The sequence below is a fragment of the Protomyctophum parallelum genome (genome assembly GCF_964188405.1).
Source record: "Protomyctophum parallelum genome assembly, chromosome: 19".
In the NCBI taxonomy this organism is placed as follows: Eukaryota; Metazoa; Chordata; class Actinopteri; order Myctophiformes; family Myctophidae; genus Protomyctophum; species Protomyctophum parallelum.
This window is the reverse complement of record NC_139717.1, coordinates 22,938,656-22,954,085: the sequence shown is the minus strand read 5'-3', so window position 1 is coordinate 22,954,085 and position 15,430 is coordinate 22,938,656. Positions and strand designations below refer to the sequence as shown.

At 42.3% G+C, this 15,430-nt stretch overlaps 1 protein-coding gene across 1 annotated transcript in view; it reads right to left on the bottom strand.

Annotated features, from left to right (window-relative positions):
• The window catches only part of LOC310876360 (pleckstrin homology domain-containing family G member 3), a 92,932-nt gene extending 79,092 nt beyond the window's left edge, over nucleotides 1–13,840 (bottom strand). Inside the window, exons 1-2 of the mRNA XM_083789887.1 lie at nucleotides 13,643–13,840; nucleotides 5,559–5,613 (exon numbers count right to left, since the gene is read on the bottom strand). Of these exons, the coding sequence (XP_083646013.1) occupies nucleotides 5,559–5,613 (55 nt within the window). The 5' untranslated portion in view covers nucleotides 13,643–13,840. The remainder of the gene's footprint in view (nucleotides 1–5,558; nucleotides 5,614–13,642) is intronic.
• Between the last annotated feature and the right edge of the window lie 1,590 nt (nucleotides 13,841–15,430).

Here is a 15,430-nt window from a genome sequence, read left to right as displayed (position 1 = left end):
ACAGAGAAAGCCCCCAGACCACAGGAAACCCGCGGAATCTTCAAACGTGCAGGTTGTGTGGGTGGGAAATTGAGGTCATAAAACCTAAAAGAAAAAAGAAAAATAGAAAGTCATGAAACCTTTAAGGAATGGTCAAGTGAAAGCGTGCCCCGTCTGTCCTTTTTGTCAACTAAAACTAAGACGAAAAATGTCCGTCGACTTTTTCCACTGATGAAAACTACAGGGAAACATGAAAACTATGCCATGGTGACTAAAACTGAGACTAAATGTACTGACAATTTCGTCAACAAATAAAAACTAGACTAAAATGTTAAGAAGGGACTATAGTGGACAAGAGATTCAGTATAATACATTTTACAATTGGTTGCATGCTGAAAATAGCCGATCTACAAGCTCACGATGTGTTGTGAGCTTGTAGATCTGCTATTTTCAGCAAGTGTAAAATCAGTCATTACGACGGCATCAACGCCCACCAAAATATATTTTAGTCTGGACAGCCAAAAACAACACTGTCCACGAGCCAGACGGCCTGCCCTGACCTACAAGCTCACACAGTGTCGTATCCCAACGTGTCGATAGCTTGTAGATCTGCTCTCTTTTTGTTCTTGTTGACTGAGCTCCGCCCTGAGACTGGGAGGGCGGGGTCATACAGAAGACTTGGCACTCTGCAGCGTCAAGGGTTGGATTGGAGTAATATCAGTCCCTGTGACATATAGAGTTGTTCTGGTATCGGGTACTCGGAACCGGCCCCGATGGGCCTCATGGCTACAGAAACAGGAGATAGGCTCCTGCCCATATGGGCCTCATGGCTACAGAAACAGGAGATAGGCTCCTGCCCATATGGGCCTCATGGCTACAGAAACAGGAGATAGGCTCCTGCCCATATGGGCCTCATGGCTACAGAACATAGACTGTAAAGAATATGGACAAAGCGTTCCCCGGGTCTAACATGGACGTAAAATGAAGCCTGTAATTCCTTGCACTGTAAGTCGCCATATTTCTAGATCCGTTTGTGCCCAGCTGGCCATTGGCTGGCTCCGTTTGGGCCCAGCTAGCCATTTGCTGGCCCAGACAACGAGGCGGGACTTCCCCCCTTACTCTTCGTGGGTTTTTATTTTGACTGAACGGGGGTTGGCTCCCGTTCATTGGCCCTCATTTATCATTATCAATTCAGTGTAAAATCTGCCACAGATTCGAGTGCAGGTTTCGTAGTACAACCACGTCGCCACGGCATTTATAAAGTGATCGCAAACAGCTGATCCTTCCTTAATTTCGTTCTGACGTTAATAAATGTGACGGCTGAAATCTATCTGGCACACGCTCGTTTTTGTGACATTAACAACTGCTATACGACCTGGAAACCATGGTTACAGGAAAAAAAATGTTTCCCTCGCTTGACTTGCTGCCCCAGCTCTCTCATACACACACAGGCGCACGCACGCACACGCAACTTGCAACTTGTTGTATCTTTTTTTTTTTTTAAGATATTTCTTTGCGGCTTACGCCTTTTATTGATTTTTTTTTAAGGGACAGATAGTAGGCTGACAGGAAACGGGAGAGAGATGGGGGGATGACATGCGGTAAAGGCTGTGTCGGGTCCGGGAGTCGAACCCGCGGCACACCGCGACTGGATCACCAGTCCGGTGCCCAGACCGTTACGCTACGGCCTGGGCCAACTTGTTGTATCTTAAAGGTATATTCAGTGATTTCACTCAAAAAACCTTAGGTTTCGTTTTTGGCTGGGACCTAAGCCTTTCATCCAATCAGGATAGAGAGCCAAAAACGAAACCTAAGGTTTTTTGACCCCCAGGGGTTAACTGGGGACAGGGAGGAACTCCTTATATGGTCAGCACACTCTATAGTAGAGAGGATTATCACAACAAAACAAAAAAATAAGTGATATTTGAATTGAGTGAAATCACTGAATATACCTTTAAATAAATAAACCTGCATGAATTAAATAAAGCTGTAGGCCTACCCTGTCTGTTTCTCCTCTCGCTTCGCTTCCCTTGCTGCCCGCCTCACCCCCCGCACGCACGCACATATCGCAATTTGCAAGCAACTGTCACTGTGTTGTTAGTAAATTATTAAAGTATTTTAAATTTAATATACAACAAGATATATTAGTGAACGAAAACCTGAACCTGTGAACCATGAATTAAATAACAAATAGGCGCACACACGCTGCTGTTTTGCATAGGTGCTCCTCCTGTCCTGTCTGTCTGTCCGTGACATTGTGACCAACTGACCATGCACGTTCGACAGTCTATTTAGATTGCCTCGCAGTCGCTAATCGCTGCAGTGGCTGGGCTGTCAATATATGAATGTGCAGCTAAAACCGTAACCTCATGTGGCTGGCACTGGTGGAGTGGTGGTGGTGGGCTGGCTGGGTAGCCTACCTATCTCCGATGCGGTTCCCACTTGCGCTGGCACAGTACATTTGGCATTCGAGCGACGCGTCGGGTTTATTAAACGAGGAGGAGATTGCACATACCGTAACTCCAGAAAGACATTGGCCTGCTGTACATTAGGCTACAGTATAGGCTACCAATGTTGGGACAATGGGACTCTCCGCAGCTGCAGCACTGCACTATAGGCTACTTTCCAACGTCCCGTCATGGAAATATTCCAGCACAGACAGCCCAAATCCTTGCATGTATGCGATCATGCAAAACACTGTTTAAATGGCTTAATTATCAAGCGCGATTTTAATTGTAAAGTTGGAAATCTCCTACAAATGTCATATGACACAAAGACACATCGTTGATGTAGGTCTATTCCTTTTTTCTTTTCTTTTTCATATACATACAGTTTTATATTAACATTTTAGGAGTGAATACATATGTTTTGATGCCTTTGGCAGCCTCTCAGCTGGTCAAACAATGCTGCTCCGCTGTTCTACGACAGAAAAACAGGTGAGGACAAACCGTACGACAGCTCCCAACCAGACGTGAGTTTTGAACTTTGTCAAGTTCAATTTCAAGCTTCGGCGGAAATGGTAAATGCAGAAAATTTCGGTAATTTCGGCGTGCACCCATATTTTGGCGTACGCACGGTTGATAAATGAGGGCCATAGACTGTAACGGTAGCCACGCCCCTCAGAACATACGTGACTTTCACTTTTTTAATAAATGGGACCATAATTTTCCAAAAAGAATATTATGACATGAGAAATGAGACTTTAAACTAGTGACTGGAAGCAGAAAGTATTCATGACCATGTTTATTAAGGTAATACAGTCTAGGTGAAGTTGGGCCCAAATACATGGGCTCAAAATACATGGGGGTTTTTGGGCCCAATGACAGCGCCACAACAGGCCATTATATGAACTTTCAGGAAGTCCCGATTTCCTTAGTGGCTTCACGAAATATCTGTCTGACTGCCCCCCTGCTACAGAAACAGGAGATAGGCTCCTGCCCCTATGGGCCTCATGGCTCGGCAAGGCTTATAGTCCGGCAGCCGACAGGCTTCTATTGTTTAAAGTGGGAAATTTGGTATATAGTATTTTTTATTGGCCTAAATTATTGTCTATATACATACATTTCATTCATGAATCCACTTGCTGACTGGCTGTCACTATTGGGCAATTTTTTGTATAGGGGTTTCTTGTGAATCTACCATTAACATCCTATGGCAGGCAAAAATGTCAAACTTTCTTTTTGCTTTAAGTAGCATGTGACATGTCAAACTAGGGTGTTTTCATGATTCTGAATCCATTCCAAGCATTAGTTTTGCACAAAATACACTCCTTGGGCTCAAAGCAACCATAGCCACTTGCCTAAATGTGCCCGATAGTGACAGCCGGTCAGCAAATGGATTCATGAATGTATAGACAATATTTATATAAATAATAATAAAAAAGGACTATACCGAATTTCCCACCCGTCTACCTCGGCTGCCAGACATATTATATACACAAGGGTCCCACAACAAGGACTAATGCCCAAATGCCCAGGCAAGTACAAAAAAACAACAAAGGGGTAAGCTGAACCTGTCCAGACATGCCCAGGGGCGGGCATGTTGGAACTTGGTACTACCCATTTCACATTTAAATACAATGATTTCATTTGGAAGAAACTCGTGTCCTGTAGCATTTTCTAAATACAATCAACGGACTAATGGAATTGGGAAATATACTGCGAGAGAATTTTACTGTATACAGCTCTGCACAGCTAGCAGGCTACCAGTACCATGGCGCAGGGCAAGTAAATGTAAAGTATCCAAAGAAGATTGGAGAGGCAAAACAAAAAAACCTTGATATAGGGCCCTCTGTTAGCCTGGCTCCAGCCCTGAATCGCTACCATTAACCCATTTTAGACCTGAGGACGATTCTACAAATGCCTTCCTGACAGTTTTCTGAAAAACTGAAATGTTTCTGTCAGTCATTCTCAAACATTTTCATGTCAAGGACCACCAAGATTATATGCAATTGGCTGCCGACCCCCCATCTGAAAATATGTTATTCCAGGGACCCTCCCAGAAGCAAAGATTTGAGTTAAAACGTTTGCTCTGAAAGAATATATATATATTCAAAGATTTGCACTATACATTTTCACAATTTTACGCTAAAGTATAAGATGCTTAAAACACCAAAATGGTTTCCCGCCCAAAATGGGTTAAAACAAAATCCTGGCGATTGGTTACTATACTTTGGTCCGACATACCATTGGTCCGATCGACTACCTACCCCAAACCCTCACCCTAACCATAACCGCGAGCATGTTAGCATTTAGCACACCTAAACCTAACCCCCAACGAGTCGGACCAATGCTCCTTCGAACCAATGATATGTCGGACCAAAGGATGCTCCTCCTGGCGATTCTGATGTACGACCCCACCCCCCCCCCCCCCATTTTCCCTCACTGTATATTGTATCTTTTCCCTTTTTTGCTTCCCATATGATGAATTCCTGTTCTGTTCTTTACCTACAGAGAAATGTCTATTTGTATGTCTCTAAATGTTTGTATGTCTTTAAATGTTTTGATGAATTGAACAATGTGGACCCTGTTGTAAACAAGTGTAATGCTTAATTGGGTCGTCCACTCACAGTTGACAGTCTTTGTATTGAGTTTGTGCTTAAAATGTACTGTAAATTCTACAAACTGTTAATAAAGATTTAAATCAATCAATGTGTGTTTAAATCATTCAGTTGATAAAACCTTTACAATTATACAAGCTTTTTACTAAATGTACTCTGCTTTCATGCCAGAAGACTGGAGTAGATCATGCTAAAATTCTATTTAATTGTTTTTAATAAAAATAAAAAACTGCTTTAGAATCGGAAAAAAATCTTTTTTGAATCGAGAATCGGAAAAATCGAAAAGATCGTTTTTGAATCGAATCGTCACCCCAAGAATCGGAATCGAATCGAATCGTGGGACACCTAAAGATTCGCAGCCCTAATTGTATTGTATTCATGTGTGCTGCAGTGCGGGTCTTCGTTTGTGTCCAAGACAACTTTCTATAGTTTCTCCCCTGGGAGACAAACTAAAGTAACATGGGGACCTTAATTGAACCTTGTAGACCTGCTATTTCCACCAAATGTGGTCAGCTCTTACCTTCACCCATGGGTCCTTCTTCATTTGAAGGGTCGACAGATCCTTCTTCAGGCATCTGCAGACATGGGCACAAGGAACAAGAGTTATCTGTAGAGATCCGTTTCTGTACATGGATATCTGTACATCTGCAGACAGAGATATCAACCTCTTCTTGTACACGTCGACAGTACTGTTTAACCCATTTAGACCCGAGGACGATTCTACAAAATGTCTTCTAAATCATGACAGTTTTCTGAAAACCCTCAGTGGTTCTCAAACATTTTCATGTCAAGGACCCACAAAAAAATTATATGTAATTGGCCGCTGACCCCCGTCAAATATATTTTCAAAGGTTTGTGCCACATTTTCGCAATTAAAAAAAAATAGATCTACAAGCTCATGGCACGGCACTCGGTGCCGCGCTATGAGCTTGTAGATCTGCTATTTTTCAACAGCTAAAGTATAACGTAATGCTTAAAACACACTAACCCATGTTGTAGTTCGGTGGTCAGCTCACCTCCGAAAATCCAGACTATGAATAACGCTTCAATAAACAAGATAAATCTAGAATGCAGAGAGAACAATGCCGTGCCTCAGGGAAACCAAGGATACCAAGTAGCATACAATGAACCAGTCTAAACAACAAAGCTTAACATTATGTACATTTGATATAGGACACCAGTAAACCAGTAAGACAGAAAAGGCGAGAAAGCGACCGCTAGGGCTGAGACACTCTACCGGAATAATGTCACTTCATTATGTTTTTGTTTTTTTTAATCAAAGACCGCCATGACACACAGAAGACACATGGGTCAGTGTATTTTACAGCCAGTTGAAATCTAATTTCATATTTGACAAACAGTATTCTGACCCACAGGACACAAGTGTGTCTTAGGTGTGAGTGAGGCAACTCGAAGCGACAACAGCTGCTAATGTTAATGTGCTAAAACTGCATGGACCGGACAGCACGAAAGCCAGTCACTGAAGCGTGAACAGAACGTGCGCAAACGAACGCAAAGGGCCCCGCGACAAGGGCTGCGAGGTTGTGACACACACAAACATACACGTTACTAAAATAATAACAACAATACTAATATGGGAGAGGGGGGGAAGGGGGGGGGGGGGAACACAACGGAGACAAGAACACAACGGAGACAGCATGCTTCTTTCACCGGACAAACATTATTATTATTTACTTCTAGGTTTTAAAGGTCACATTAAATTGTCACTTCACCGTCATCAGGGGACCCCCCTCCCAAAAAAATCAATAATCATGTGGGGACTCCAACCAACAGGTTGACAAGCGCTGGATTAGTGTGTAAATAAATGGAAGGTTTAATTATTAGTACCTATAATAACAACGATGCAGCATGGAAGGAATGCTGTCAGACAGCACTCTGGGCACAGACAGACAGACAGACAGACAGACAGACAGACAGACAGACAGACAGACAGACAGACAGACAGACAGACAGACAGAACAACAATCATAAACTTGAAGAACAAAAGCCTTATTTAGGACTCCGTCCGTCGCAACGGCGGTGTCAAAAGGCGTCAAATATAAGACAGTTGCCATGCAAGCTCGCAACGTGTCCGTGGATGAATTGGATACACATAGTGCGTGCATACACTTTCCTTAATGATTATATCTGATTTCAGTATTTATTTACGATGTATTTTCTCTATTATTAAGGTTATTGTAGTGCTCAATTTGTATTGGTGGGGGGGGGGGGGGGGGGGGGGGGGGAGTGGGGAGGGGGTCGCGAGACATGGCCAAAGCATTTCCGGGGGTCCATTTGGTTCCTTCCCAATGCCGTTTTAAATACTGCAAACTGTCCAACTGTACAAAGAAAACACACGTTTCAATATGCAGTTACGAGGAGTTGTGCATCACATCACACACACACACACACACAGTGACCCACCCCCCCCAAAAAAAAAGAAATCATATATTTTGAACTGGGGAGCCCCCACCCTGGATTGTGGAGTTGAGGCATTATTGTCTCCACCAGGCCGAAGGCATGTGGGGAGAGTATGTTTTGCACTCCGTCCGTCCGTTTGTGTGTCCGTCCGTCCGTCCGTCCGTCCGTGTGTCCGTGACCAGCTAATCTCGGCCACCGTTAACCCGGGTCGATGCCAAATTTTGCACACACACTCCCTGGATGCCAACCATGAACCTCTGCCCCAAACTTTCCAGAACGGCCTGTTATAGCGCCACCAGGAGGCCGCTTTGTGCAAAACAAGTTTTTGCACAGTACACCTACAGATTTTGTCCAAACATCACGCAAATTGGTACACAGTCTCTCTAGAGCCATTCAACGAAACGGGTCTTTCAGATTTATCAGACTCCATCCTGATTGGTTAAGATTGGCTTCCAAAGTTCACAGGAGTGCTCAGTTTCAAACAAAATGCTGCAAATCATGAACACATCGCGTGATTTCCGTGAAATTGTGCACCCACATTCCCACTAGGCCGAGGACGAAATGCCACATGAACAATTTCAACTCAGCCTCAAGGTGGCGCTATAACTGGCCGAAAAGTGTTTTTACCTCTAACTGCACGGATCTGTGGATAACCTGGTGGAGACCTGTGCCCGGAAGGGCACTTTTTCTAGTTACATTTAGTTTGACTATTGTGAAAATAGCAGACTATGGGCTGTATTTCGCGTGTCTTAAGTACCAGGTCTTATTCCCTAACTTGAGTAAACTAAAGACCTGGAGGCGTGACCAATGCCATTTGGCTATTCTGAGTGGCCAAAGAGCATTGATCACGCCTCCAGGTCTTTAGTTTACTCAATTTAGGGAATAAGACCTGGTACTTAAGACACGCAAAATACAGCCCCTACTGTACAAGCTCAGACAGCCAAGGCATAGATTGGACTATTTATTTTCAAAATGTTTTCTGCCGTAGCCTGAAAACTCACCTCTTCAGACTCTATCTTAGCACGACCTTACAGGCGTTGCTTATTTTTTTGTATTATAATATTTATTAACAGTTTGCAGAATTACAGTACAATTCAAGCACAACTCAATACAAAGACTGTTAACTGTGAGTGGACGACCCAATAATAAAGCATTACACTTGTTTACAAGAGGGTCCACCTTGTTCAATTATCTAAATGTGATCCTGTGATCCTCTACACACCCTCCGCCAACCTGGGGAGAGCAACAGACTCATGCTTCCTTCATGCATGAGTGTCCAAGTCGCTCCTTTACACCTCTTTCAGAGTAAAATTTACTCTAAGGCTTTGACAGGGTATACTATCAGTCACATTACCAAAGCACAGGCCTGGGGTCAGTTCTTATGCTCTGGACTCAATCCAATTCTGTGTGACCGTCTGCAGGTAAACGTAACTGATTTAGTGCACGGTTCAAAAGTTTAAATGGCCATTTCGCTCGTGTGTGCACACACGCACGCGCGCGCGCGCTCACACACACACACACACACACACACACACACACACACACACACACACACACACACACACACACACACACACACACACACACACACACACACACACACACACACACACACACACACACACACACACACACACACACACGTTAACGGTTTGTGATGTCATCAGACTTAACTGTGTTTAGATGTAAACAGCGTAAAGGTCTGGTCTTCTGGACTGTCCTGTTGAGACGTTTTATAAAAGGACATTTGTTTTTAGGGGTTTTTACTTTGAGTATTTCTAATATTCTATACTTTTTACCTCTTTCTACTCCACTACATCCCAGAGACACATATTGTGCTTTTACTACACTACAATTAATTGTAAACTTTAGTTGCTTGCTAGTTACTTTCTGGATTTTTTTTAGATCATTATCATTTATAACAAAACGTGTATTAACCACTTCAGTTCAGCCGTATACATTTCGGGCCATTTGAAAATACACAGATCTACAAGCTCGCAATGTGTTGCTCATGCGACGCATTGTGAGTGTGTAGATCTGCTTTTTTGAGTGGTGCAACCACTCCAAGGAACAGCAATGTCCGTGACTCTGTGTCCTCCCATGTGACGTTAATGAGCACGAGTATGACTATTAGTACCAGTAGGGGCGCTGTTGTGCCAGAAACAGAGAGAGAGATAGTGCTGTACTGTTGCCTGCTAATGAGAGAGAGAGAGAGAGAGAGAGAGAGAGAGAGGGAGAAAGTTCACACGGGTGTGATTCTCCCATTCAGGAGATTTATTAATTTTGAAGATTTTTTTCGACTAAATTCATAACATTTTAGTCGACTAAAATGTATTTTGGCCGGACTTGATGCCATCGTAATGACAGATTTTACACTTGCTGAAAATAGCCGATCTACAAGCTCACTGCGACGTGTTGTGAGCATGTAGAGCTGATATTTTCAGCATGAAACCAAGTGTAAAATGACTTTTATTTGTTGATGAAATTGTCAATATATTTAGTCTTAGTTTTAGTCATCGTAGCTTAGTTATCATGTAGTTTCCATGTAGTCTTCGCCAGTGAAAAAAGGTAGTCGACGAACATTTTTCGTCTTTCGACGAAAACAACACTGGTCTCAATGGGCGTTGAATAGATCATCCAACATGGAGCGTGTCATACTCCCTATCTATTTCCTATGAGAGTCTCTTCACTTAGACTCACGTCCTGTCCCACAGGAAGTGAGTCAGACCGCGAGGGCTTTCCCAACACAAGAGCTAATTTTAGCACAATGTTTGATATATATAGTCTCTGTCAGGCAGAAACCAGGGTTGTTCTCGTGACTCTCGTCGACTAATACCATGACGAAAAATGTCTGTAGACTACCTTTTGACAAAAACTACATTCAAAACTAAGCCATGATGACTAAAACTATGACTAAATAAATATACTGACAATTCCGTCAACAAATACAAACAGTGGACAAGAGATCCAGTAAAAGTAATTTTACACTTGGTTGCATGCTGAAAATAGCCGATCTACAAGCTCACAGCGCAAAGGTGTGTGTGTGTGTGTGTGTGTGTGTGTGTGTGTGTGTGCATGCGTGTGTGTGTGTGTGTGTGTGTGTGTGTGTGTGTGTGTGTGTGTGTGTGTGTGTGTGTGTGTGTGTGTTTATAAAAATCACACCGGTCACCCGGTGTGAAGTGAGGGGCGCTCTTATCATCGTACATCATCCATTCATTGTCAATGGTATGATGTATTGGAATTTGTGTAGACAAAATTAACCAATTTGCTCGTCCACATATATTATATATATATATATATATATATATATAATATATGTGTGTGTGTAAAACGAAAATCTACACTATAGCTACACTACACCAGGGGTTCTCAACACGTGGGTCACGACACCTCTGGGGGTCGCCAAATTATTTTTGGGGGTCCCCAAATTATTTTCAATGTTTTTGACTGAATGGCTGGAAAAAGGAACTTAAGAGTTTACATAGTACGTGGTGCATGCATAAACTTTCCTTAATACTTCTCTTTCAGCGCCACTGCCGTACATCTAGGTCAATTGAAGCCTATTTTTTGACACTACGCTTACCGCCATTGCCGCTGATTAAAGGCAATTGCACTTTTATAGTGCATTCGATCGATCGAGCCATAATGCTACTTACGTTAGCTAGCTATGTTGTTAGCACAGCACTGGATCGCCCATCTTAGATCGTCGTCGCCATATTAATCCATTCTATCTGTTTCTTTCAATCACCTGTATCTCCTATTCCTTGTCCCAGATGGCATTTTGGTCAAAAAAACGTTTCTTTGACGGTACAGAGCCGACGATGTGGAGCTCTCCAGTGCCCCGGTTAGGATTAATATTGTAAACAAGGCCTGTCCAGGCTCCGTTCAGCTTCCTAGGTTAATACTACTTCCGGTAGACTGGAAATGTGGCTTTTCAAAATACTGGACTGGGAAAAAATGCTGACGTGAATTAGATCCAAAATTTTCAATAAATGCTAGCGCTGTAAGTAACTTTCCTTAATGATTATATTTGGTTTCAGTATTCATTTATGATATATTTTCTCTATTATTAAGGTTATTTTTGCAGTCAGTTTGTATTGGTGGTGGGGAGGGGGGGCAGGGCGGGGTGCGCGAGACATGGCGAAAGCATTTCCGGGGATCCCCCAGCCAAAAAGGTTTGGAACCTCTGCACTATAGACACTATAGCTGGCGGCGGTGGCTCAGGGGTAGAGTGGCCGGATGGCAAGGCATGGCAATCAGTCCAATGATCCAGAGCCTGTCTACAAATACAAGTCGTGTACAATCTAATGGTGCGTACACACGGCCAGATGCAAAGATACAGTCTACCAGTCATTGTCAAAGGAATCCAGACGTCAAGCTACCAAGCAAGTCTGACGTTTGTAGCTGCTGCAAAAGATACAACACAATACAAATCTACAAATTGAAGCTGAGCTGGGTTCAACTTCCAGATGCAAAGCTACAACTGTAGCTGCATTTTTGTCTCCACCAGGCCGAAGGCATGGGGAGAGAGTTTGTTTTGCCCTCCGTCCGTGTCCGTCCTTCCGTCCGTTAACAGCTATTCTTCGGCATGGTTAACCTGGTCGATGCCAAACTTTGCACACAAACTCTCCCTGGATGCCAACGACGAACCTCTGGCCTACATTTTCCAGACATCACAGTCAGACCACAGTGATGACATCACACCACAGCGATGACATCACACCACAGTGATGACATCACACCAGAGTTATGACATCACACCACAGTGATGACATCACACCACAGCGATGACATCACACCACAGTGATGACATCACACCAGAGTTATGACATCACACCACAGTGATAACATCACACCAGAGTTATGACATCACACCACAGTGATAACATCACACCAGAGTTATGACATCACACCACAGTGATAACATCACACCAGAGTTATGACATCACACCACAGTGATAACATCACACCAGAGATATGACATCACACACCATAGTTATGACGTCACACCACAGTGATAACATCACACACCAGAGATGACATCACATATCCACAGTGATGCCATCACACATGCAACCGACTAGTTACTTACTTCTTACTTTTGATTACAAAATTATTAGATAAATAGCAAATCTACAAGCTCACAACAAGCCATTGCGATTCCACACATTTTGAAACATGTTTGCTTAAATCCATCAACAATTGACATTCTGTTGTTTTGTGTGTTTTAAAACATGATTTCACAGCACTATGATTTGAGTAAAATCAGCTGCATCTTTTTTACGTGATGAACACACAATGCATTATGCATTAATTAACCTATAATAACATGATTGTGAAAGTTAAATTAAATTATTGTTGAACATGCATTAGGCCTAGCCGCCTACATAATTTACAAGAAATCTACACAATTAGAGAATGTAGAAGAATTGTTATTTTGATCAACGTTTGCCTGTTAGCTCTCCTACCAACATCATGGAATTGTGGACGAAATCTTATCCAAATCTTATCCCAAGTTTTGGGTCTGAGAAGCAAATGTCATCAAATGCTGGGAATGTGGCTTCAAATGCCAAATAAAATATACTCCTTGATATAAAACCACTGACTTAATAACCTGATTTGTTTGCGTGCCATGCATGTTGTCGCACTTGAAAACAGCCGATCTACAAGCTCACAAAGCAACCCGGCCACGCAAACCAAAAAGAAAAGAAAGGTGGTTCCCAAAGTGTGGTCCGGGGGACCCCCAGAGGTACTTGAGGAGTTCCAGGGGGTGCCCATGCTAAATGATAGTTTTGAACCAAATGAACCCTTATGGGTCTGTAACTCTACACTATCAGAGTTAAATTAACATTGATTTTACATATATAAATTGGGGGTCCCAGAGATAGAAATGCCATTAAATGGGGGTCCGTAGACCAATGCATGATTGTGAATCATGTCAAACCGGGGGTCCTTGAAATTAAAACTGTTGAGAATCACTGCTAGAACTGTAAAAAATCTTCTCTTATGGGGGTCCTTGGCATATCATTTCAAATGGGGGGGTCCGCGGGCTAATACAGTCAATTTGGGGGTCCGACTCCTTGACATGAAAAAGTTTGGAAACATTGACTTAATTCATGTCATCACACACAGCAGGGTGGTGCACACAGAGTTCTTGAACTAAAGCGACGGTCACGGACTCACCTCCTAGAAGAAGTTGATCATGGAAATCTTCTGTCTCCCCCTGTCCTGCATCCACAGCGAATATGTCTCCTTATCGGTTTATTGTTAATATTCCGTAGATGTTCATATATTTATAAAACATAAAATGTGTGAATCCGGGTACTGTGTTTGTTGTCGTGAATCCAGTTTGAAGTGAACGCTTTCTTTCTCTCGTCTGACGAGTTGTTCTGTTCTCTGTTGCGAGAACTGTCTCTCTGAAGGAGGAGGGAGGCAACGGGCCAGTCACACGGCACTCTGTGACCCGTCACAATATGTGACCCATCAACATGGATGGACGGAGGAAAAGGAAAAATCACATTTAAATAGAATAACCTGAGAATAACAGACTACATTTACGTTGGGGGGGGTTGTTTTAATTGTACGTTAAAAACTAAACAGAATAAACCGCAATTAAGTGAAAAACGACTGGGGTGACGGAAATTGTACGGGTCACCGATGTTGATGTAACGCACTAGTGAAAACCCCACGCCCCTCGATCTCGAGCGTCTCCGTAACAATCCCAAAGTCGCTTCTATAAAAATAAAAATAAAGTAATCAGACAAATACGGTTAATTCAAGGAATGACACGTGCTCCCCTGTCGAGTTTATAATAAGTGCGTCTGTGCTGGTGTGAATTATTATCAATGTTAAACGTATAAGCTCGTGCTGCTCGTTGTTGTTGTAGTTGTAGGAAGTGGAGCGGTGTGTGGTGTGTCGAAGCATTTTCAAACTGGCTCTACATGGGAACTCTGGGAAGTGAAGGCGGGTCGGGTCGGTGACTCGGACTAGATTTACTGTACTATGTAGGCCAATCCAAATACGTGATAAATATAAATACAATAATGAAATCTGTGGTGGAAAAAGTACTCAAATGTTTCACTCAAGTAAAAATATCAATACTGCAAATGTAGAAATCCAGAATTCAATAATGTAGCCTATACTTGAGTGAAAATTGGCCTACATATTGGATTGGCATCAAAAATGTATTTAATTTAAAGTGCCAAATGCAAAAAGTAGTCATTGTTGTGCAGAATGGCTATTTTCAAAAGTAGCCTATATATTTTTTGTTCAAATGGCTGAAATATGTTATTGTATGTTTTGTAATAATAATCAAAATAAAGTTTTCAAATAAATGTAGTTGAGTAAAAGTGCAATATTTTGATCCGAGATGTAGTAGAAGTATTGGAAAATACTTACTGTAAGTAAAGTAGGCTACAAATAGAAAAGTACAGTAAAGTACCTACAGTACTTAGGCTACTGTAGTAAATGTACTTAGTTAATGTCCACCACTGATGTAAATTATAAATAGGCCTATATATAAATTTCAACTTATTTTAACTACTTCCTAATAGAGTACAGCGCACACGTCAAAATAGCTGATCTACAAGCTCTGTAGATTATTAGTATTTTTACTTAGTAATACACAATAATACAATTAAAAAGGATAGATTTTGGACATACTTGGTTTCCACCTGACAGCATTTGTATGAATCTCTCTCTCTCTCTCTCTCTCTCTCTCTCTCTCACGCACGCACACACACACACACAGTATTATTTTATTTAGGCCCTAAAGGTAATAAGTGACCCATGCAGCCAGCCAGAAGAATGGCAACTATTCTTTTCATGTCAACATTCCTGCCCTCATGTTGTTTTCATGCACTGATGTGTTTAATAAGATACAACCTTATGTAATTACCATAGGCAAATATAGGCTCTATGCACAGCAACAGCCATATTGTAATCTTATATCTTTCTTATACTTCTTTCACA